General features: G+C 39.8%; 1 protein-coding gene across 2 annotated transcripts in view; it reads right to left on the bottom strand.

The window, feature by feature from the left end:
* The window catches only part of LOC139824198 (uncharacterized), a 47,782-nt gene extending 22,362 nt beyond the window's left edge, over window positions 1-25,420 (bottom strand). Inside the window, exons 1-9 of one of the 2 annotated variants that reach the window (XM_071796700.1) lie at window positions 24,897-25,420; window positions 12,517-12,786; window positions 11,365-11,495; window positions 10,569-11,124; window positions 9,452-10,295; window positions 8,619-8,696; window positions 8,141-8,349; window positions 7,530-7,765; window positions 621-1,078 (exon numbers count right to left, since the gene is read on the bottom strand). In XM_071796700.1, coding sequence (XP_071652801.1) covers window positions 621-1,078; window positions 7,530-7,765; window positions 8,141-8,349; window positions 8,619-8,696; window positions 9,452-10,295; window positions 10,569-11,124; window positions 11,365-11,495; window positions 12,517-12,786; window positions 24,897-24,958 — 2,844 coding nt within the window. In that variant the 5' untranslated portion in view covers window positions 24,959-25,420. The remainder of the gene's footprint in view (window positions 1-620; window positions 1,079-7,529; window positions 7,766-8,140; window positions 8,350-8,618; window positions 8,697-9,451; window positions 10,296-10,568; window positions 11,125-11,364; window positions 11,496-12,516; window positions 12,787-24,896) is intronic. The other variant, XM_071796697.1, reaches the window with a different exon arrangement.
* Window positions 25,421-26,542: the final 1,122 nt, after the last annotated feature.

The raw sequence follows: 26,542 nt of genomic DNA, 5'->3' as shown, positions 1-26,542 counted from the left end.
AATCAACCAACGTGAGCCGCGTCGCTCAATATACTCGCGTACGGCTTATTGACAAAGTGTGACCGTGAATTCCGCATAGTTGCTGTGCGACTCTCTTCGCTAGTAGAACGTGAATGATTAATTTAACTGCGGAAACGTGTTTGTCAAATGGATGCACAGTAAGAGGCACCCAGTCGCGGTCACATGACTTGTGTTCATGTCCATGGAAAACTGTTCTCATCGCGCATAACATCGTCCTTTTATTCGATTTATTTATAAAATTTCGCGAATAAAAATCAATCAATTCTAACGCACGATTCATATTAAGTTGAGTAAATAAATTTATAAGAAATTAATTAAAGATAAGATAAAGAACAAAAAATTACTAATTACAAATCACATGCGGTATGCTTAAAAGAATTAAAATATTAGACTTATTATTGTGGATCTTTATATTGAATATTTGAACCTTTGAGCTTTTATGGTGAACTTTCAAAAGAAAATATAACGGAAATTATAATTCTTCTTTCTTTCAGATTTATTTACCGAATACGTAACCTTCTTCTGTATTTAATCTAAAATTTAAATTCTTTCAAGCATGTCGTACGTGAGATGTATATAATATACGAGGACAGGCATACCTGGCAGGCGGCGGAACCGCGGCCCGGACAGCAACTCCAAACGTCCTGACCGATGGTGTCCGCTGCGCCACCGGCGCCGACGGTGACGATCGGCGTCGTTGGCAACGGCAGGGACCCGCTTTCGAAGTAGTCCCAGTCGCAGTCCTCGAGCGACTGCGCGTGATTGTGGTGGTGACCGCCGTTGCGCGGCAGTCCGTTCAGGTAGGACGAGCTCGAGCAACTGCTATCGGCGTCGTCCTCCTCGCGACCCGACGACGAGTCCGAACTGATGAACACCAGCCGCCTGTAGTCCACCACGGACGCTGGCTGATCCTGACCTGGACAACCTGTCGCGGGATTAGGACTGCGCTGCCGACTGCTTCCACCCCCGCGTCCGAGTAGGTTCAACGTCTGCAGGCTCTGCAAATCCTCGCCGCCGCAGCAAGACCTCGCGTGCGACCTTCCGCGTCGCCGTGAACCTTTTTTCAACAATTTTATTTATGATTCACTCTTTTTTTGCCGGCTGATTCAGCGAGAGAGAGCGATAAGATTGTGGGGGGATAGGTAGATAAAAGACGCACTTTTCCGATAAACTACATTTATTGACTCGATCGAAATATCGGTAGCCGTTATCGTTCTCGTCGATTAGTTTTTTAATGTTCTGGAAGCTCAAATTGAAAATAGCATGGCATAAATCAATCTTTTAGAATCATAATTAAATTCAACTTTGTGATATTGATTCCTTCTAAAGTGGTCTATTACTTTTCCAAGACTTTATATCTATTTAGAAAAAAATTTCATCTATCATTATTCTGACATTCTCTATTGAATTTACTCATTAAAATGGAAGAAAAAATATTTAGTTCATAAATTATAACATTTCTGCAATAACTTTATTAGATAAATTATTTATTAGGGCCTATTAAAAATATGTAACACACTCGTGGATTTGAGAAGACATTAACAAGATAATAATTAAATTATTGATGTCAAAGAAATATAAATTATTGGTAAAAAAAAAGTAGATTGTTGCAAAATTTCTCGGAAATAAGATCTTTTTAAAAATTAAAGGATAAAAATATAAACGATAATTCTGTAGCAGCCTGCAGGGCAGCGATTTAATGAAGAACACGAAGCTGCAGTCACAGCAATCCAATAAAGAATTAAAAGAGCTGACAGCCCGAGGAACGCGGCTGCGATATAACGGAGTACATCCCTTGCGGAGTCTCACTTACGCTAGAGGCAGTGGACAAATTACGACGCTATTAGAAGCGACCGGTTGAACACGCGCAAGACTTCGCTCGCGCTAATGTTCCCCCAGCTCGGAAGTAACTTCTGAATGTTATGAGCGTGTTCGCTCGGCAACGAACCGTTGATAAATTCTGACTTCTGACAATTCTTACAATCTTGAAATGCGACATCCTGAGCGTACTCGTTCATAGGTTCTCTCGATTAATTTAATTAGTCGATCGCGGAGAAATTAATGGTCGAGAATTATCCACCGTATATAGATGTTCCATTAAAATATAATGTACTTTATCTATATTTTGTTTCATCGTATACGTATTTAATTCTATACATTATTTTATTACAACATTAATGTAATATTATAATCATACAACATAGAATTTCAACAATTTAATTCGCTAAAGGCGAAGACCTCGGAGACGTTCCCTTTTCAAGATTATCTCATTCAATCGACACAATTTTTCAGTTGCTTTAATTGAAAGGTGATGCAAAATGTGTCGATGCATGGACGAAAAAAAATACTCGACTGTTCGCGATGTACTAATAGTAATGACGATAGGAAAGTGGTATGATAATGAGCGGCATAATGCATCGCGTGCGCATGAGGCTCTTTGTATTTTGTTACTTCGCTCACGCGTGCGTCAGCGACGCACGTAGGAGGATTGGATTTATATCTATTGTGCGGCCCGAAACAATGCACTTTTAGCGCGCGATGCGCCGGCGGAACGGCGGCGTCTAAATCTCTCCTTGGTCACGTCACGCCTTGGTTCTAAGGCGTCTTCCTCGGTATTCCCCTACGCCATGCTACTACGCGCGCGAGATAAATTACATCCTTCGCGAGTGCGCGAGTACGCTTTACAACTGCCTCTGTAAACGATTGCGAAATCCCGGCAACTCGCAAAAACGTTTCTAAAAAATCCCTTCTCCCGATCTTTTTAATTTCTAGATTTTCCTCTTTCGGTGACAAATCGTTTTTGTTGCTATGCAGTAAGAATTTCAGGAATGAAGTACCAAAAGTAGTGTTTTAGTTTCTTTTTTACTTGTTTCTCAAACTAGATTTATTTTTCGAGATCTCTTTCTCTTTTTCTCTTCTCTCTTTTTCTCTGCTATTAAAGTCCTCGGTTTCATTGCTCGTTTGTTCTAAATTACTTCTCGTGTCCATGTAAGATAAGAAAAAACGGGGCACGGTCAAGTGTCATGGCGGTTTATCATGAATGGAACACGAGAGAGAAGAATCGGGGTCCGTTGGCGCGCTTTTATGCCTGCTTTTTACGCGCCGCTGAATTACCTGGTCAATGGCACGAGGGGGGCCCATCGTTTCTGACCGCGTGTATGATTTTTCCGCGGGGCCTCCTCGCGCTGTTGCCGCTAACCGGACCTTCCTCTGACTTCTCGTGAATGGCACTACGAGAGCGAGACGAGAAGAAGAAGGAAGGAGAGATGAAAGAAGCAGACCAAATGAAAGAGAGATTTCCGAGCTCCAATTCAAAATGAGAATGGCAGAAATCGCGGATCTAAGCCTTTAACGACGATAAAAATTGAACAAGTTCAAGCAAGAATAATGAGATAAATCCATATTTTTTAAATAAAGTATTAGATGCTGAAAATAAAAACTAAAAACTGATTTTATACATAACAAAACGGCTTGATCTCATTTTTATGCTGAAGCCTGTTATTATCAACGCTAGAGTTAGATAAGAGTCCGTAATTCGTAGAATTTACTTTAAATATAAAGTTGTACCTATCATATTAAACTTTACAAATTACGGACTTACTTCATACTAGTACTGAAGTCTACAATTGTCAGTGCTAAACTGAGATAAGTCTATAATTTATGTGATCCACTTTAAATATGAAAATATATTTCAGTTTAGAGACAGGTAATGAGAGTACTGAAATGCCGAGTAATAAAATGCAACAATAGCCTAGAAAAATTGAAATTTTTTATCTGATAGAAAAATTAACATTTCTTTTGTATGAAATTAAAATATTATCAATAGCACATATTCAAAGCGTGATCGCGCGAGTGACTTCGCGAGTTCGCGAAAATGTGGTCGACACCAAATTCGTCAAATAAAACGTTCCCCGACTTTCGCGAAGACCTCGCAAAACGTTCTGTCGAAGGTTTCTGACGCTAACTGTCAACACACTCCGAAATACGACGCCAGTGACACTACCTTCGCAAACAACTCTACCTCAGATTTTTCAACTACTTGCTCTTTTCGTCGTCCTCGACAATGGTTTGGCCGTCGTCGCACGTAAAGACACATACACATACTTCAAAAAATACAAAACCACACACTTCGTAGAAATCTAAGAAATTTTTCAAAAAAGAACTAAGAAACTAAGAGATGTTCACAACATTTGTAATTTATTATCACTGATTTCTTTCACGGCATAGAGAAAAGACCGGCGACTGTGTGTGCGTGTCAAAGATATAATTCTGAAGTGCATGAAAAACTACACAGAAAGTTTTTTACATATATATTATTAACTTGAAGCTAATTATATTATACTTTTAATAAAACCACACTCCTTTTTAAGGAATGCTTCCTTTAATGTTCGAAAAACTCACTTTTACATGTTGAAGCTATAGTTATCTTCTCAACCCTTTTTATCGAATTATACGGTTTCTTTTATTGATCATCCAGGAATATACATAAAACCGGCTTGAGAAAGCTCGAAACGTTCGGCTGCCACTTTGAAAAGCGTCGGAAAAGAATCGGAAAAACCGACAATGGCCGGGGGGGGATTAGATTCTTCGAGTCTCCTTTCTTGTCGCGAAATAAAGGCGGCTTTGGTCGCCACGCCAACTCAAAGAAGGCAAGGCGAGCGATTCGCGTGGGCTACCGCCGCTAAACTGAGAGCGTCTACGCTGAGGGGCACACCTGAATCCCGCGCAGCGTCGGTCACTACCTTACTACGACGCCTATAGTACCCCGACGCTATAGTGCATTGCGCCGTGCTATATCGGGTGGCCAGCTCGATAAGATAATCAGGCTGGCTTTCATGCCCTTTGCAGCCGTATCTCAACTTAGAGACAAGAAAAAAATCTTGACCGCTCAACAACTGACAACTGAGGAATGTATCCTGAAGATACTAGATCGCGTGGCTCCAAAAGACGCACCTTCGAGAAGTTCGTGAACGAAAATGTAGAGATATTCGAGCACATTGAAGTTCCATTCAGAGCAGTTCATGAAAAAAAAATCAATTAAAATATCCGCATCGCATTTTTTCTTATCTCTGATACCGCTGACTAAAATGCAACCATGCCAAAAGAAGATTTTCGAAATGGGAGTTGCGGGTTACGATTTTTTTATTATAACTCGGCGTAATCACGCAATTATCACGTTTCGGAATCACGCGTTCTTTATTATTTGTCGCTTGTCTCGAGCGGCGACTTCGCGACACCCAGTATACTCGCGTCGCAGGTGAGCGGACTATAGAGTGCCAGCAGGGAACGTTGTTACACTATTATTCCTATGCTGTTTCCCTGGGCCCCGCTTCGCTTCGCCTCACCTGCTGCCCACCGCTTCGCTTGCCGCCGCGCCACGTACGGATGATTCCGTGCCAAAACGATCATACTCGGGCAAGAATGGACGGTAGAGATGGGTAGATAGGAGTTTTATTCGGAATCTGGGACGAGAACCTCGAGATTCATGAGCGAACTATGCTCGAAACGTGGCGATAATGAGCTGCCATAAATTTAAGACGTAACGATGCAGAGAAGATAATAATAAACGAATTAGCGAAAGGGGTATGGGTGCTGAATGAAGTTGAGGAAATGGCTAAAGTGAGACTTGATATATATTAAACGAATAAAAAATTTAAGATGCTAATCTACGATAGCCCGCTATAGCTCTGCAAATTTATTTTAATAAGTTAAGCGTACCTTTTGTCTATTTTCTGCCACATTCTCGAAAAAGAAAAAGTATTTTTTTGCGGTGAAAATTTAACGAAGAAAAAGAACAAGCATCACATTTTGTTACTAATCGATTTTCGTCCACAGCAAATATAAAATTACGACGATTCCAGCGTAGAAAACGAGAAAGTACATCGACAATAGAAATGTGATTGACAGTTGGAATACTCTTAATAATTCCATGTTTGCAAAAGGCACACGCACCTCGAGATAAATCACAAAGCGAGAATTACAAAATAAAATGAGTCATTCGATTCGCGTCCGCCTCGGATTTTATATGATCCGCTCCTTGATATCGGGCGAAATCGCGGGCAATGTTTGAATCACGAAGACCGACGTGGATTCGGAATATGCACACGTCAAGCGTTTTACGCACTATTAAACGTTGATATGCATTCCTTTCACATTCCATCGAATCTCTCGCGGCGGACGAAATATGAGATTAAGAATAATTGGCTCTTTTTTTAATGTTCCCACTTTTGAAACGCGATGCTTGTCGGAAACGAAACGGAGATCTCGTCGGAAACAATGAGGGGAAAAGATCGCTCCAACGTCGAGCGAGAGCCGTCGATTTTTCCCGAGACATTATCGTATAAGATGAACCAGTAAAACTTTCTTAGGATAAGCGATAAAAATCAATTGGGACATTTTCTTCGATGTTCCATTGATTTATTCTTTTCTCGTTACTATCATTTTTCTTTCGTTAGCGTGTTCACCCGATGCTATACGTTAATTACGGTATAATTTCATATGAGGCATTGTATTCCGTAACTTTCTACGTAATTTCAATTAGATACGACTTTACTACCACGGGACACTTGGGCCTCCAATATCGGGCCGGAAACGAGTTTATCGTCTCACGGTTCGTTCGCGTCTTATAACTTTCGGGACGTCAATGGTCCCGCTCGGTTTTCTTGGAGAATACTGGCCGCTTTCGAGCCAGGAAGTTTGCCCAGGGGCTTCGATAATCGATGAGCTTATCGTTACGGGTGGCCATATGGCGCTCTTTATATATGCACTATATGCAGATATATTGTGATACGGTAAATGGAATTGTGGATATAGTATGTATAAATGAATATAAAGGAATATTTTTTGTGCCGATTAATAATAAGCAAAAGTCTAGATTATAGAATTTTTATCTGAATAAGAAATTAATCTCATATTGTATATGGATTTTATCAATATTAATTAATCCACACGTTTGCTACACATTTTGTAAAATGAGTTTAATTAAGTTTAAGAATCAAGGATAACTTGTTTCTCTCGTTAACTTATTAACAAAGAAAAATCTCGCAACTTTACGTGGTCGATTACGAGCGATTGTTGCAATAAAAATGAAAACATACGTCCGAGGAATTTAATTGAGAATCGCGTGAGCACGCGACTGGACAATTATCGGCGGTCAATACGCGGCCAGACGATCACGAAAGCAAAACGATACTTTGTTACCATACGATAATTGTACTGTTCGTTATTATTAATTATACGGCTACGTCTTTTGAAGATGCAAATAACTTAGAGAAAACAAACAAAACTAAAACTCTTTCCATTACCAACGAAAGAAATTATATTTGTATAATTAAATGACTCAAAAAAAGAACTTCAGTTAATTTTCTTCGATCCGTTTAAATAATCGTTTAAATAAACAACTATTTAATTTTTTTACGTACATCAAGATTGTTGTTGTAATTCTTGGAACAATTATATGTATATTTTAATCATTTTATGTGTTACAATTATAAAATATTATAAATTACCTTGAGCGTCGAATTGCCTCCTTCGTCGCAGCATCGTCCTTCCTTGCGAAGGAACTGGACCTGCTCTGTCGTGGCCGTCTTCGTTGATTTCATCCTCGCCTGCACTGGTTGCACTGTCGCGTTGCACAACTTCGTCGCCGCCAATCGTCGACGAAACCGCGCAACTGCTGCTTCCTCCGAAGAACTTCACCTTCCTAGTCAGTTCCGCGTATCCGTGCAAACCGGTCTCGCTTAATCTACGGGATAAGCATGAAGTAAAATTACAACGTCTGATTTTGGAAATTTTTGCATCCTGAGAATGTGTAATTTTATTATTTATATTTATAAAATTAATATGATTTTGTTTTAAAACCGAATAGCTTTCTTTCTTAAAAAAAAGTGAAAGAAAAGTGCATATGAATGCGCTTCCTTATTGTATTAAAGACACTTAGGCCCGTATTCATAGTCGGTTCTTATTTCAAAACCGTCTTAAGTAATGTCTTAAGATGCTAATACGGCTCTGTGATTGGTTTATGATATCTTAAGATTGTACTTAAGACGGTCTTAAATATATATAAAAACCGACTATGAATACCGGCTTTAATTTTACCGAAATGCACGAATAAACGCACCTGACGCTCTCGCTGCCGCTACTCTCGTATCTGGTGCTACTGTTGGACTCTCTCCTGGTCCTCGTAATAGCGTCCCGTATCCTTTGGGAGGCAGAACAGGAGTCTCCTCCGGTTTTACGTGGCAATGCGGGAGTGGGTTCGCTCTCGCTCTCCCGAGGACTGTATCTCGATGATCTCGTGCTCAATGGACTGGCTTCCGGCGATAGATGCTATTAATAAAACAAGAATTCGGTTAAAAGCAATTGTTTGCAAAATTTCGGGCTTGCAAGTATACAATAATAGAATAGCCGTAATATAAAGTATATACAATCAATAAAAAATTTGCATTTTAATATAAAGCATGTTTGAGGATTAAATTCCAAAAATTATTATTATTACAATTAAAAATGTCGATAGTTTCACTAAACATTCCTCGAAATGTGAATTGAATGGAATTTGTTGAAACTAATATTGAATTTGTATGATGCAACTAACTTACGCTTGAACAACGCTTATTCGGAGTGTCGTCGGTGTCGTCCGGATTCGAGAATTCTTCTTTGGAGAACTTTCGCCGTATCTGCTTAAAAAACAATTATGCGCATGACAATATCATGATTAGAATTGGTATATTAAGCAACTTGATAGTCATGAATACTGATAGATAATAAAATCAAGCGTACGTGAGAACCTTCTCTCTTTTTATAGACAGCTGTTCATAAATATGTAATCAGCACTTTCATGAATGGGACTTCTGCTTCCCAGAAAATAATTATTAATTATTATTTCGTCATTTCTTGCATAAGCAGCTAAATAATAATGATTTTAGCCTTTACTTTCTATGTTTTATACTGGAATCACTTATCTCTTAATAAAATAAAATTTGATAAGTAAAACAATAAAATATACGCCTTGAAAAAATTGTCTAAAAAGAAAAAAATGTTATTTAATAAAATATAATAAAAAATATAGAATAAATTTTCAATAAAAATCGAAATTTGTAAGAATCAGAAAAGAGATTTATATCCGATACAACTTGACGAAAAGTTATTCATGTGAAAATACGATTGATACGTATATAAAAATATCCAATATACAATTCTTCTTCCACGATAAATATTAAATACGCAGGTTTTTTTTTACTGAATAATACTTTTTTATATCGGATTAATGAAAGTGAAAGTGAAAAGTGACGTATCACGAATATATTTAAATCAGAGAAGGCTCGTGTTTCGCAAATGATGCCGGTAACACCTCCACACACACGCACACGAATTCGTTCGCGTATGTATCGCGCCCACATGCCACAAACAATACACAAGCATATTCACTGACCACTTGGAACTCGTCCAGCCTCTTTCCATAACCGATCTCCAGCGAGCCCTTTCTTTCACTGGCGATCCCGGTGACGTCACCGTCGCTGCCGACATCCAACAATTGTTCGGCGGTGTCCCGCGTCTCCTCCTCGTCGTTGTCCCGCCCCTTATCGTTCTCCGCGACGGACTCGATCGGCTCACGGGTCGCCAGCAAATGCTTCTCGTCTAGAGCCTCGTTGCCCAAGACCATCGTGTCCTGCTCCCGCATCCGCTCGTCCTGCGTCCTGTTATCCACGATGATCATGTCGATCATCCTCGCGTCCTGATGCTCCGCATCAGCCTTCTCGTCCGGTCGCGCGTTCGGCACTGTCGAGTCCAGTTCGATCGAGGCAATTGCCTCCTCTCTCCTCGATGACGATCCTTCGGCGTCGTTGGCGTCGTCCTTGCCGTCCTCGCACCTTGCCGTTCTGCTCTGTTCGCCGGTGGATTTCAATCTCGCCGCGCCGCCCACAACCTCCGTTCTTTCTTGCTTCTCCTGCTGCTTTCCTTTCGTGGAATCCTTGATCGAATTCACGCAGTCCCTGCCCACGTCCTCGCGACTATTGTCACGGCGATAGATCCTTATTCCCGACTTGCACACTTCGTCCTTGCTGGCGGACGTTGGTGAGGTAACAAGCGACGAGAACTTGCTTTCTTCTTTAAAATCCTTTCGCGCTGATCTCGATAGATGACGGATGTCGTCCTTGCTGTCTTGTCGCTTTAATCGGTCCTCCTTGCTGCGGGAGGATAACAGTTTCGGTATCAAGCTCGGCACGCTTATGTCCTCGCGACTGCGACGCAGATCATCAGTGCTTCCTCTGTATCTAAAAAATGATAGTAGAGATGAATAATTTAAAAATTATGTTTAATATAAAAATGATTGTATTTAATTATTATAATTATTAAGAATTTCTTTTGTTTATAATTAATAAATGTAATAGTTTTATATCAATCTATTGCTATTATCAACCCTTAAAGATATGGCTTTCGATATTATAAATAAATTATAAATAAATGAGGTTTATTTTAAAGATAAAAATGTTTTAATGACATTGGAGTCGCTCTCACTACCCGCAAAAGGAAGACAGAAATGATACCTTTGAGGAATAAGTGATCGCTTGGGCGACTCCTGTGGGCTCCGAATATCCTCGAACTCCTTGGAGCTCCTTTTAAAAATGGGAATATTCGATTTCCTCTCGCCATGCTTCGCCGGACTTGGTTTCGTCTCGGGTGATATAAGCTTCGCGAGGATCCTCGGCGGTTTTATAAGCGATATCCTCGGCGTGCTCTGTTCCAGCACAGGATCTTCCTGCTCCTTAGCCGAGCGCTCGCTTCTCTTGTTAAATCTTACACTGTCCGGTGATGGCACTTCATCCTCCGTTTTAACGATTGGTTTTTCTCGCTTCGTTCGTACGTTAGTCGATGCGCTTTTCTCGATCGCTTCATTTACATCTCTGCAGTTGTCACCGGCATCCTCGGCGCAGTCGTTCACGTCCAAATTGCTCCTCCGCAAATTCTCAAGCTTCGATAACGTTCCGTCGTCGAAACTCGAATCCTCCAATGGATCTCGATAATCCTGATGGCGAGACGGTAGACTGCGATATATTCGCAATTCCGGAGACTTTCTCGCGGCTAACCAACGTGTCGGAGGACCTTTGAAGAAAATAATTTATTGTAAATTCGCTGTCATGCAAAACGAAGCGGAAGCAATCGCGACTGAGCCTCTCAAAATGAGGAAACGTGCAGGAAATCAACAACATGTAAATCATTATAATCGTGACATTAATTAACATCGTCTCGCTAATATTTAGCTTTCTGTTAAAGACGAATTTTCCTTTTCCTCGTATACTTTCTACCGAGTCATCGACGGAAGATTAATTGTTGGGAACGCACCATTAATCGTCCAAGCTCGTCGGATGCTGCGGTTTAATATGTCCACCGGGATCTGCGCTGTTTTCTCGCTGACGGATCCGCTGGAAGTCGGACTTTCGTACATCCACTTGCCGGTAACGACGTGTAATTCTCTGCAAATTGAACGGGTTCGAAATTATGTCAGCGCACGAAAATACGGGGAAACAAAGAATCACGCGATGCGGAAGAGGCATTATAGCCTCCATTTTCGACCTGAATTCGACATCGTTGAAGTTTCACATACTTCATTTGCTCGTTAGCTTATTGCCTTCGTGATTTTACTCTATTTGCATTTAATCAGTAAAGATATTTGTATAAAACGTGTAGCAAGAAATTTTGTGAAATAATAATATTACACGAAAATTAATGATGCGTTAACGAGATATTATTTATAAATAACTTTGTATTACTTATATTTACAAGAAAATATTATATAGGTATAATATTTTCTTGTAAATACACAGTAAAAAACATTTTAGTTTTGTGTTAAATTTCTGACACAGTTGTATGTTAATTTAACATATCGTTGTTGTGTTATTTAACTTTTCTATGTTAAATTAATATTAACCATTTTTAAGAGTTAAAATAACACAATTTATATATGTAAGTGCATGAATTCTTGGTGATATATTTTATATGTTAAAGTGAACAGATAAATTGTGTTATCTTCCTTTTTATAACATTTACTATGTGTTAAATTGACATAATTCTTATGTTATTTATCAAAAAAAGATCAAAACTAAAAATAAATACTTCTCTTAAATGTTAAAATAACATCTTATCTTAATCACATTTAACATTATAGAGATGTCAATTTAACATAAACTTTGATTTCTGAAAGCGTCTAAATGTTAAATTTTTATGTTAATTTTTTACATATTATGTTTGTTATTTTTTTACATATTTGCTTTATTAACACGAAAATTTGAGTGGATAAATTGGGACATGTGAAATGTGTTAAATTTAACACAAAATTTTTTACTGTGTAAGTAAATGCAGAATACAACGTATTTTTTTTTTACTACAATTATCATCAAATAATATAGAAAACTGATTTTCGACGTTCGGTTATTCGTAAAAGTGCCTCGCAAGGAAGCGACTGCTCACAGGAACTTTCCGCGGTAAAGCACTTACGCGATCTTGTAGCAAACGTTACAGGCCCACTCGACTTCTTTGTCACCTCCTGCGTGGTTCCTGATCTCGGTGCGACACTGCCGGCACACGCGATGTCTGCAGCGCGTGCAAGTCGCGCCGGTGTTGTAAAATCTACCGAACGACGCGCCGCATCGCGCGCATTTGCGTCCTTGATGCGATAGTTCGCCGCCGCCGCTGCCGCCGCCGCCGCTGCCAGACGCCTTGAACAGCCCCCTTCTTCTCAGGTACTGTAGATCAGCCTTCAGCCTCCTGCGAACACAAAGCCGGATGCTGGAGAGTATCCCGAGGTATCCTCTCGTCGGCCTGCCTGCCGCGCCGAACTTCGCAACTTCGCGGGAGAACGTCGCGAGCGCGGCTGAAGCAGACGCGCCAATAAAAGGCGCTCGGCTGAAAGAGCAGCTTTTAAAGAGAATGTTCAAAGTAAACGCAATTGCTCCGCTAAATGAAGATACCGTTTCTTCCAGCTGCAATTGTCTTTACCTGGACAATTGTTCCACCAGTTGTTTTTCACGTCGTTATCGCGATATCGCGTCATAAGTCTTCCGATCAGCTTGCAATTACAAAAATATCTTTCTTGATTGTGTCGAATTAAACAACAAAAAGAGGATCGAGAGCATACCGAAACGCCGTTCAGGCGTTAAACTATTCTCTCTCGGGGCGTCGGATTTTACGCGGCCAAGTGCGACGCGCGATTTTATCGCCCGTACACGTAAGTTACGCTTAATTATTGTTTGCTCCCAGCCGAGAGCGCGGGTAATTAACGGCCGCTCTCGCGTCCGTTCATTGCACATATATATACACACGTATCTTCGTATCGGCGCGCGCCGATTATTCATCGAACGGCAGAAACGAATGAGTTTACGAGCCGCGGATATATCTCGATCACCGGGCGCGCGGCGGCGGCGCGTCCCTCGTCGACGTCGTCGCGGCGCGCGACTTAATGGCCAAGACTTACTCACGCAACTGACGCACGTGACGTGCCGTGTTCTCTCCTGCATAGCCATGAACAACCGTTTCATCACACTCCGAGCGGCCGCAAAAATCGCCCGCGCCGCGCCGCCAGATTTTCTTCCTCGTCGAGCGCGCTGTTAATTACGGCATTAGCGAATTTTTTTGCTCCCGCGAACACGTGCGCGAGATACGTGCAGCCCGCGATCGGCCCGCGAGAGCGACTCATTTTTGTCTTTTAAACAATATTTGTGTGAGTTAAGATTTGAAAATCAAAGAGACAAAGTTATAAATGAAAAACACAGCTGATTGAATCGATACAAGGATTTATACAGTCCGTTTGACATCTTCGTACATTTGCATTTAATTAATGATCAGTTAATTACGTCAATAAGCATGCGTTGAATGTTACAGACATATAGACGAGAACGAAGTTTGTGCACGGTTTATTTATAACGTTATATAATCAGACATTTACTTCAAATGTCACGCAGCTGACGACCGCAATTATGCAATTAATTGCTGACTTCATTCAACGTACTCTCGACGAGTACATTCGCAAATCTTCTTTAACCGTTTTTCATAACATTATACAAAATCTTACCAACCGATCGGTTGTAATTACGACGTTGGATTAAAGCTCACGATATATCTTCGAATCCTTCTATAACGACGACGATTCAAGTCACTGACGTCACTGGCAATATCTTTTTGTTGAAACGTTTGCTATGCACCGGGTGATCATATTAAATCACGACAAGGGACAATCTGTCTTCTCTTCGTTTTGAAATGAGCGTTTTCAACGAGCGTTTAATCGACCGGATGATAAATCGCCGCAAGGATGCGCAAAACGAAAGAGGAGAGCCTTCCGAGACGACGGAACACGGCTATGTCAACTGATTGCCGATTGCCTATGCCAACGACGACAGTGACTCAACGGACGGGGTCGTATCTAGGCTCCTTTTGTTATAAAAAGAATCGACGTACCATGCACGAACGAGATTGCTACATCTCGTCGCTCGGTGCCAATAACAACGTTCCGCGATCGTGTCTCGTGGGTGTTTCACCAGGTACGCGTTCGATTCCCATTCGTCGGGCACTCGGAGAAAAATCACGCCAATGCAACCGAGATCGTAAGTCACACCAGCCTAAGCGCGGCGCTTAATTCCATAATGCTGTCGCGTTAAAACGTCTGGATATCTTTCAATACATATTTCCCTGTCGCTTCTTCAATCTTTCATTTCTTTACCCCTTAATCTCTATTTTCATCAGTTATTCTTTAACGACACGCAAGTGTGTTACGGTATTCATTTCATGCGTATATAAACTGATCCTTGAATTTATTCACCAAACGCTCTGCGGTTTCACGTGTTGCAACAATGAAACACAGTCTACTTTACTTACTCCCTCTTCCACTCTCTCTCTCCCCCCCTCTCTCTTTCTGTCTTTCTCTCTTTCTCTCTCTCTACGGTTTCACTCTTTCTTTCTCTATCTCATTCTCCGCATCGGATCAGGTACGAACAATGAATCGTGCAAGAGAATAGCGATAGACTATAGCAAAGGAGTAGAATACCAATAAGCGTTGCCGGCCTATCCGGCCCAGGAAGAAAATTTCCATACTCGGCGATGCAAGTTACTACTTTGCCGTCGTAGATACGCGCGAGTTTTCATGAATAATTTTTAACGGCAAACAACCGACAACTTGCAACAACGCGCTGAGAAATTCAATTTGACAACAAAAGACATCCGACCGTGGAGAGTCGAGGCTCCGTTCGTTAAAAAGGAGATTTGCGTGATAAAACGACGATGAAGACGACGCGACGCAGGGGACGGAAGATCGTTTCGCCGATCGCGTGAATGCACATGCAGCTGCGCACCTGGCTGTGTTCATCCACTTCCGTCTCTGACAGTCGAGAAAACTCGAGAACAGTCATTGCGCTCACATCCGGAGGTGTAGCGACGTCTCGTACAGGATCGGATATCGCGATCGAAGAAATTATTCGCTCACGCGTGCCCAAATGTCGACGTTGCTACAAGCCTCCGCTAAACCAGAAATGCGTCCTTTCCACAATTTATAATTTCTCGAAAATCTCTTGCCAATTGCGCAAGCGTTTGTGAGATACGGACTTTATTCACACTAGTTTCAAAAACAGAAAATAAAAAAGGAATATAAATGGCTCTTTTGGTGTAGAAGAGCAACGTATGAATTCAATATTATACTTCAAATCAACTTCATTTCATGTTATCTAAACCCATCAGTAATTCCAGTCCCAATATTTAATGAAAGGTAGAAAGTAAATTTTTTTTCTGTACGCATGATTAAATTATTTATCAACTTTTGAACATTAAAATCATAAATAAAGATCAGATTTATACATAACAAAAATATTTTATTAATAGAAATAAGTGAAAAATGTATAAAATACGAGAAAGTTAAGAAGATTGAATGGTATAGTGCACTTTTTTCCGCTATATTTAAATTTCGTTGAAAAGGACGCGTATGATTGCGTAAAATATGAGCACTCTGCATTAATGCGAGATTTAAACGCGAATAGGCGTGCACATCCGGTTGCTCACTGCCATTTCTGAAGAACGAGATGCGCTTAAAGATGAGCCGTACTGGTTGGAGGCAATCATGCCGGCGCCAACCTATTTCATTCGTATACCGAACATTTTTCTGGTTTTCTCGTTAGACGCATTATACGATGGGGACTAATTATCGTTAATACGTATTCAAAAGTAGTTATGGAATTATTTATTATGTTTGAAAATATTTGTAGATTGACTGTATGAAATCTTATTTTACATACGTTTCTGAAAATGATTTGAAGAATTCGCATAATTCAACAAGTTTTTCATAGAAATAAATGAATTTTTACAACTGCGCCATTTCATTTCTCATCAAAGAGAGAGTTATTACGGATAATATTTAATGTACTCTCATATTTTCCAATATGACATTAAATATAAATATAATTGAAAGAATTTGAAAAATACGAAAGTAACTATATGATTATCTTGAAGCTTACCCTTATTTTTAACACGATATTTTTTACACGTCACAAACATAAGGATAAAAAATAATTTAAAAAGCACGAAAACGAAATGGCAAATGTGTTATTTCTTTCGAATCCTCTCACTCGTTTTAACTACATTGTTTAACATTATCTGGCTTTCCCCTAAAATTCAATATTCACTTAACGCACATCCACAGCGATGCACATTGCACACAATACGTTCAACCTGGAAACCACTTTAACTCCGATGACAGCTAGAGTCTTAGACGTACTTAGGCCACTTTGGAGAAGGCGGAGACTTCACTTTCGGCGCAGCTGAGGAACCGATTTGTCATCGGCTTATCGATCCGAGAAACGAGAACATCGTCTGAGCACATTATCCCTGTGATAATTGACAGATTATTCGGCAAGGGGAAACGCGAGCGGTCGCGCGCGGCTTCGCGACCCGGTCGGCCGAGAACACCTCGCGAGAGCTCGGCTCGTCGCGATCTCGCCGATCGGCGACGGGGGCCCGCCGCCGATGGGGCCCCTCGGTACGCTTCGTCTCGTTTCGCCGCGGCTCGCTCGCTCGCTCTTCGGGCCCCAGCCAGCGGGGGCGTGACTGGACGTACATTAGACGACAGTAATGCCTCGTGGTAGACGACGCGGTTGCACCGCGTCGGACGCCTAATATGGCCTTTCCACTCGGTTTCCATCGGAACCTGTAACGCGACAACGTGAATTTTCCACGATGCAAAATGACTGGATATCGACGCGGAACATTTTGGGGGACGTATATGAACATGGATTCAACTGGGACAAATATACAGCTGAGAGAAAAATAATTATCTGACGAAATGTCCAGATGTCACAACACGCGGATGATTTGCATATCTTCACAATTCGCGGAGGAAGCTGGCGTGGGAGGACACATTCATATCGCTTCATCTATCATCAAGATCCCGTATTTAAGGATACCGTATCGTAACGGCGTGTCTAATTGATAATCGATACGTTTCTCAAAGACGCATCAAGAAGAGTAAATAACGACTTTCCGTGTACGGTGCGGATGTTCGGTTATCTGGCTCAACTGATAACCTGTTATATCGGCATCTGCAAATATACTATGTCGATTTACACGTAGGAACTAAATATGAACTGTCCAAGAGCTGTGCGTGTAGTATAGTTTTAGATTTAGTAAATTATCTATATAAATCCTCCGACTATAATTTATGTTAAATTTTTCTTAACGATAAAGTCAGCAGAGAATAATATTTCTCAAGTTCTTAATTTTTGACATTAAAATCTTCATAAAAAACTAATCTTTAAATTATAAATTCGTAAAAATTTAATTGAAAGTTTGCTTAAAACAAATATGCTTGGTATTTATAAATAATAACGGAATGTATGTATGCAGGGATATCTATTTATTTAGTATTGGCATAAAATATAGAACATTTTTAATAAATCGTGAATATTGTAAGATAGATAATAATTTTTTACTGCACGAAATGACAGGCAGGATCGTATTTGCAGGAATAAAATGAGTTGAAATTGTCAGGATGCACTCTGTCGTTAAACAGTATTATCACGGGTTTCCATGCGGGTGGTTTCGCGCACGCGATAAAAGCTTGTAACAAGCTAAACTTTAATTTAAATCACTTGAGAGCGAGAAATGTTAAAAGCGCTCTGGAACAATTTAGAATAAAATGTATAACATAAAAAAATTTAGAATTAATTGATACATATTAAAGAATAAATTCAAATTTGAACAAGTGAAGAAATCATCCAGTTGTCATGAAATAAAAATGTTTTTAGAAGATAAAAAAATTTGATGTACGATAAGATAGAAATCAGAGTATATTTATTGTTATCGCGAATAATTATAGCCTAAAAAATTATAATCTATAAAAACATCATGAATACGACGATTTTTCCATAAAATAATTTCATTAACTTCGTAAAAGGAGAAAACGTAAGAAAGAGGGAAAAAGAAAAATGGAAAAGTTCTACTATTAAATTGTAATTGGAAGAATAATAAATTTTTAACTTTAAATAACAGAGAGAACTAATTAGAGATTGAAAGATAAGAAACTAAAAATTTTTTTAGTAATTGGATCTTTTCTTATTGTGATTTTAAATTATGGCTTTTTTATTTGAGTTTAAGTGATACTCTGACGTCTTAGAAATTTCAACGAAAAGGGGAAATCAGGTCGCGGGGGTCAATATCTAAATGTGGTGTCTTGACAATGACGAAGGCGTTTTTGTCCACGACAAAATGTGGAGCGGAAGAGGATAAAGAAAAATAATTATCTTCAAACAAGAAGAACCGACAGCCGTAGTGTATCATTCGTCTCTCGTGGAACAATAACTTTCCCGTCATTAAATTGTCAGGTTAATTAAATTGTCAGGAGAGTCGCAGCTATGTTGTGATTAGCCTTTGAATCGGTCGACACGTGAACGCCATGATTATTCATCAAGTTGCGGCTTTATGCATTTTATTTTATGACACTTTTATTTACTGAGCATTATGCATCAGATAAAGGCATTTAAATTAAAGTAATGTATGCGAGCTGTATATCCAAACGATAATTTCTGCTGACAATGTTCCTATCCTTCCTATGCTTCTTCGCTTATCCATTTTTTCTGGCCGTGATTTAATTTACAAGAGAATCTTCATTGCAATTTAGACATTTATGATGTATGTACAGTACAAAGAATATATACAGTTCGCAATTTTTTCCGTGTACTTATTATGATATCCGTGTACGTAATATCTATATGTATAAGACCTCTTTTATCTACACATTACCGCATATCAATATATGCAACTTTTTTAGCAAAACTTCTTTTTTCAACATATGCTTCTGTCAGTTCCAGCGATGCTTTTAAATTTATTCAGTAAAGATCTCATATTTTTCAGTTTCAGCTGTTCTATAATTTCTTACATCTTTCTCGTCCAGATTAACATCTTTCCGCAGTTTCTCTACATTTCGTTTACTGTACACCGTCGCGATTCAACTCAACTTGCGCAACTGCGAATCGAGCGCGAATCACGTGTCGAGCCGAGTCTCGCGACAGCGGAGCTCGCTTCGAGCACGTCAAAATATCGTCACGTTCGGTGCGTCGACCCTGCTGCTGTTCGCGACGAAGCGGAACAGGACAGGTTCGTTCGTTCGTTCGCCAGGGCTTTTCGTTGCACCGCTCGCGACGCTCAGCACAGAAATCGCGACGGCGGCGGCGACGATCCCCCCGTAGAGACATCACGATGGGTAGGTAGGTAGGTAGGTATGCATGCGCGCCGGAAGAACCGTTATTCAACCTTAAGGTTTAAGGTTCGTTCTCCAAGTAACCCGCGTCCGCGCGGCGAGCCTATTCGACCAGACGCATACGCGCGGATTTCCGCGTTCCGACGTTCAATTATCAAAACTGTCTGCACCTTTAATCCTCTATCAAACGAATTGCCGCCGTATAAAAAAAATATCGCGCTTAAATAAGCCCGTGTATTTTGCAACTACAGTTAAGGGCGTTCTCTCGTCCTTATACTAGAGAAAATCGATTTTCTTAGGATTTTCTTGAAACTGTGAATATACGTTAATTTAGGTGTGCTTTATGCGTGGTATAAATTTCAGTACCTTTTCCGGTATAAAAAATAAAGATACTGATCCTCAGTTTCAAAAAAAATTTTTAAATTTAATTTTTTTTAGTTTTGGTATTTTTTCCTTATAGAACTCGACGAGAGGAGCAACTTTGGTCCTCTTGGCCAACCTCGTATCTCTTACCGTTTGGCCTGGAAAACCTTTTTATTAGTAAAAGTTGAAACTTTGAGGCTCAGTATCTTGATTTTTTATACCGGAAGAGGTACTGAAATTTATACCACGCATATAAAGCACACCTAAATTAACGTATCGTCACAGTTTCAAGAAAATCCTAAGAAAATCGATTTTCTCTAGTATAAGGACGAGAGAACGTCCTTAAATACTGCAAATAATGAGTTTACTTCAACTGTCTTTTCATTTTTCTGTGCATTTTTCACTCTACTGTATCTTCTAGATCTTCTATTAAATTAAATCCTTTATTTATCCTCATTTTGAGTTTTTCTGCCAAGTTTATTAAGTCGTTATTTTTCATCTCTGGGGGGTCTTTTAATTTTATATCATTTTATATTTTGTTTTTGTATCACGTATCGTTTTATATATCACGTTATACCATTGTATCATTTGGATAATGATAAGCTCCACGTCACGTATGTAGATTCGAGATAAAAGTTAATCTTCTTATTTACGGGAGGCAGATCTCGAATCATAAGGCGCCGGTGTATCGCGCCACGTAATGAGCACTTGTCAACGGGTGTTCGCAGGTCAGGATATTCGCAGCCTAATATAACTCGCGTGATATAACGCCGCGTCGAATATTATGCGGGTATACACACATTGTGCGCTCCTTTCCACCTTCGTGTGAAAGCGCCATTCCGGGCGAGAGCGAGACACCAGAGAAAGACCAGACTCGTTCACACGGGGGGTCATAGCTAGCCCCAAGAGAGCAGTCATTGACATTGGCGAAAGAGCGAGCGGGACGAGAGACGGAAAGATGAGAAAGCGTAAGAGAGAGACGACGATACGTCTTCGAGAAACGTGACTAATATGGTCTCGCGGTGTCTTTACTTACACGCCGCCTCGACGTCCTCTCCGATTTCTTCACTGTCGCGAAGTTATAACAGACCCTGCTCCTTCGTCACGTAAAACAAAGACGAAGAGTCAAGAGGCAAAATTCAAGAGGGAAAATTAATTTCGCTGGCTATAATGTCAAGTCACGATTGTTGAGAATTTTATCCGTGAGATTTTCCTTTCGCGACTTTGCCGGTCGGAAAATGGTAACGCATGGTGGTTGAGTAGAAGAAAAATCGATTAAGGATCTCGCAACGATGTCGACGAACGAGAATCGTAAGATTCAACTAATTTTTAATCATTTCATAATTTTTCTGTATCATTATTTATCGCGTAGGGGTCTGTGATCGAGAACGGAAACGTGGGTCGTTAATGAGGGAAAATTCATCAAAAAGATCGCGATGCAAACCTGCACCTTCGAACGGAGGCACGAGGTAGCAATTTTCGATATATTAAAACAATTAAAGGCTCGTAGGAAAATATACGATGTGGTAACCGTACGTGAGGGTCGAAATTGCAGGTGCAACCTTAGCTGCAATATTAGCAAATTACACGGCGGAGTGGCATTAGACAGTATACGCCGAAGATGCAAGAATGTGTCTAATTACATGCTCGTCCCGCCACGAAGAATCGCTTAAGAAGAAAATTATCCGCTGTTGAAACTCTGTGAAATGCTTGAGAGAACAATATGGTTCTTTTAGCATACATCTAATCTAATTATAATATTATAATGTACAATTTATTTGTAATGTATTTCTACATTTGTGCGTATATGTACAATAAAATAATTTTTTATTAAATTTATTATTGAGAAAGCGACTTTAAAATTAAGTTAATTATAACTAAGATAAAAGTCAGACTTTAAAATTATTAAATTCATGCAATTTCCAGCAATTGAAAAATCTAATTTGTCTTCTATAAATGATTAAGTAGAGATATTGAAACGTTCCCGACAAATTTTCTATTTCTTCTTCAGATTATTTGTAAATAATTCTATGATTTATGAAGCGCGATAATATCGATTTCCACCATCAATCCTTCAATCATCTGTACGTTCATTCCTATAACAGCAGGGTGCATGATATGTGAGGATTTATTTCTTTTTAAAGTAACAAATACCTGAATATAATGCGATATTTGCGATCGCGATTACAATTTAACTTTATATAAATCAAAGAATGTAATTTATATCAAAAGAATGATAGTAAAGCCAATTCTTTAAATTTTTTGTGTGCGTTTATTTTAAGGATTAATTCGTCTATCAAGAAAATTAATTGCAGCTGTTTACCAGACTGATTACATAGACATTTCTACTACTTGAAACTCGACTTGAAAGCTGTATCTCACTTTTACTCTTATCACTACGTTAATATTCTTAATATTCTAAATATTAATTCTAATTTTAGCGTCGTTTCAAGTCAAGACCGTTCTTTATAACTCGGTAGCAGATAACGATTCGTATCTACCGAGGTAAGTATGAAAAAGAGTATATTTATAAAATATATTTATAATCAGCTGGATAGAGCAGAGAGAGCGAACAAGATTTACTTAGGCGGCGGAGCAATCTTGGATAACGCCAAAACAGGTTTCGCGCGAATGTCTTACTTCTTCCTGACGACGACGATTCGACGGTATTCGACAGTCGCGCTGCCTGGTCTGCGTTCATCGGACTTTACTCCTGCGGGCAGCAGGTAAGTAGAAAGTACAATATAACGCAAATAACGCTGATAAAGCGCTTGCCGCACGTATATCGTGAGTAAACAGGGATTGAAATCGTAAACGTTCCGATTTATTTCAGCTGACGAAGAAGTTTGGCTGTAAATTTAAAAATGTGTCAAATTGGAGTATCTCCCTAGCTAGAGGAATTATCCTTTCTCGTGATTGAAAAATGGCTCGATAAAGAAACCTTTAAAAATAAAACTACAGAGTTTTTTTAATTTTTTCTAATAGTTCAAAAATTATTACATCAAAAGAAAGATAGAAACGATTAATCTTTTTATAATCTAAGAGAAAAATAAATAAGATTTTATAAAATTTATGCAAAATTGTGCAGTCTTTCTTGCAATACTTGCGACTTGGTAAACTTTTTTTGTAAGGTTTCGCAAAGAATGCTAAAGATTCGTATTACATATCACGTGCACGTGATTTCCAATTAACCTGACGCACATTACGCATTGAACGGCAATTAAGCAATGCAATTTATGACAAGTGTACAACATGATCTACATATGCTGATCAAAGTTGTTACAGAGACGGTTAAATTAATAGAATGCAAGGTTGCATGTTGAATGAAATATATTTCATGCAAGGGCAATGTGTTAAGATGCCGCTTCGTATCTTAAGAAGAAACTTAATGAGGTAACTAAAGATATGCATGTATGATTAAGAAAACATTTCCACCTAACGCGTGAATTATTTTAATTTATGACATAAATTGTAAAGCCTATAATTTGTGTCTCCTTTAAATGATTGAAAAGCACATAAAGAAATAAATAAATGACAGAGATAAGTGAAGAAAATAAATGAAAAGATGAAATAAAACGACAAGAATGTGATAAATCGCAGAAAAGACTAATACTGAATAATAAATCAGGAAATATCACACGCAATACATTCTTTTGACTTAACGTTCTGGAAAAGAAGTGAGATAAACTAAAGGAGATAAAAAACAAGGTCTTTTTTATCAGTCGATTTGATAATTCGTTCTTATTCGTCGGCCGGCAGCCGACTATCAAAATAAAGTGATTCACGCGTTAGAATGCAGTGTCTTTACGTCCCATCGCTACAAAACTTTTCCTCGTTCCTAAATGATCATTTTCTCCTCGTAATTATCCTATTCACGAACCAAAAAATTCCTGCCAGCTCCTTATCCTCCATTTGCCCGCAGTGCGAAACGCATGATCAGCATGATCCACCAACTCCGAATCCGACGCGACTCTCATTCACAATACATTCGAAGCATAAAACTCCGAAACTCGACCAACTTATAATTAAACTGTATTGGAAATTGCAAAATATATGTCTCAAAAGATCTATCTTTTTTTAATCTGTAGGCATCTCTTAGCTCTTTCTGTAAAAGTTCATTTAAAATAATTGAAGAGAGAAAGAAAGAGAGAATATATAATATATAGATAAAAAAAATATATATATATTAGTTTAGAATCACATTTTAAATTTTAGAATAATAAAACTATTTTTTCTCATTGAACAAAAATTAAAGAATTGTATTAATCTTAATTTTCATTATAATACTTTTCTTCCTTTCCTTTCTTTCTTGGAGAGTGTGAATAGGAGATTATGATTTTATCATAATTTTCACACTATAAATATTAAGTCGATTACCCGGATTAGCCAATAGCCATTAGCGACACATGTATCCAAGAATTTATTTCTTCTAATATTCTTTATGTGTCTTGCAGATCTCAGATTAAGATTTGAAAGATTTAGAATAATTTCTGAATTTTTTTTAGTAATACTTCCATCGTATTACTTGAATCGTCGACGAATACCGCAGAAATTGGATTAATTTTAATTAATCGCAGCATTTTGCACAAACTTTCTTTCATTCAGGGACCAATATTGAAGAGTGACGTTGGACACATCACTCGTTATAACGAGTCTCCGTTCAACAACCTTCACTACCAGACGCACTATATATTTCACCGATTCCGGGCTGGAGAAAAGGCCCTTCACCGCGGCCTTTGAAGCCTCACGTTCCGAAATAAGTGTCTCGAGCGAGAGAAATTACCCCTGGTCCTCGTCGGCAGCGGCTCCTTGCTGAACGATGCGAACCACGTCCGTCGTCGACATCGTCGGCACTCACGTTGCCGTGGCACACACACACCGATGATCACCGATCACACATCCTGTGCCGCTCCTCCTCCTCCTCCTCCTCTTCGAACACCCTCCGAAGAAATTCACCTCGATACCGCGCTCCTTCGGCGATCGGCGGAAATTCTCTTTTCGAACGCGAACTCGCGAGAATTCAAATTCTCCTCACTACACTCTGCGGTTAACGCACGTGTGTTCGCCAGACCAGGCCGGGTTAAATGCTGGGTGTCCAGGCTGACTGGCGCCCGTCAAGGCTACCGATATGGGAGAGCGAAAGAGGGATCCGGGGGTCCGTTCTGCGGCCACGGGCCCCGATATGCGTCCTCGTGCGTTTACCTGGTCCCCCTGGAGGAGGAGGAGGAGGAGGTGGTGGTGGAAGAAGAGGCGGAGGCGGAGGAGCGAAACCACGAGGAGTTGCACACACGGCGGTGAACATCACCTCACTGAGGCCCCAGACGAGTGTCGTGCCGCACCGCTCGTCGTCGGTCTTACCTGTGCACATGTACGCACGCGGCGTTTTTCCTCACTTGTCTATGTGTGTGTGTGTGTGTGTGTGTGTGTGTGTGTGTGTGTGTGTGTGTGTGCTGTGTGTGTGAATGCCGTGTTCTTTTGCCTCTGCACACGCAGAGACAGGTGTACACGATTCTTGATTGGATTGTATGTGTGCGTGTGCACGCGCGCGCGCGCATGTGTAAACTGGCGTGGCACGTTCTTTGCGTTCTACCTGTTTGTGTGTGCGCACACAAGATACGGCGAAGATATTCTTTTCCTTCTATCTCGCGCACACGACGCGGATATACGAAAGTGTGACTCTTTGATTTGCGTGTGTTACGTGTAAACTGGTGTGGCGTGTTTTTGCCTCTCTGTGTGCGCGTATACGAGTGTGCGTAGCGTTACCGCTCCACGCATACAAACGCTTAACGCTTCATTTGTATGGGTAACGGGGCGCCGCGTGTTCTTTTACTTCTACCTGCAGCGATAATCTGACTCTTGTGGTCGTGTGCGTGGTCTATGTGTGTATATATCGAACCGATCGCCGGGTTCTCTTCCTCCTGCTGCCACTAGCCGATGAGGAATTCTTGGCTTTATGTGTGAGGACGTGCGTTTGTGTGGCGCCGTTTTACCTGCTCCATAAGGTGTGCATTGGCATTAGGAAGAGATCGTGCGTACACAAGTGTGTGTGTATATATGTGCGAGCATACTGCATAGTGTGAGAGATCAGTGATGTATGACGGGACTGGATGTCCCGAGAAGTCCGAGGGATTTAAAATAAGATATTTAATTAAAATAATTTTGAGAAACACGAAAAGGATAACGCACTCAACGAAGTCATTCGTTCAATTTTCATCGAAATCTCAAATTTCGTCTGCGTGTATTTTTTCATTGTATAAAGAACTTTTAGTAAAAAAATGTCACTATTTATTAAAGTCTGATAAAATAATATATATTTCTTTAAATTTTTTCTTTTTTTGTTTTCAAAAATCGAAATGAATATATTTCATCAAAAAGTTCATTATGTCTTGTCACATTTGTTAATTTGTTGTAAAATACAGTATTGGAAAT

This window comes from Temnothorax longispinosus, chromosome 1 (genome assembly GCF_030848805.1).
Source record: "Temnothorax longispinosus isolate EJ_2023e chromosome 1, Tlon_JGU_v1, whole genome shotgun sequence".
Taxonomy (NCBI): domain Eukaryota; kingdom Metazoa; phylum Arthropoda; class Insecta; order Hymenoptera; family Formicidae; genus Temnothorax; species Temnothorax longispinosus.
The sequence above is the reverse complement of the archived record's forward strand: the minus strand, read 5'-3'. Positions and strand labels throughout refer to the sequence as shown.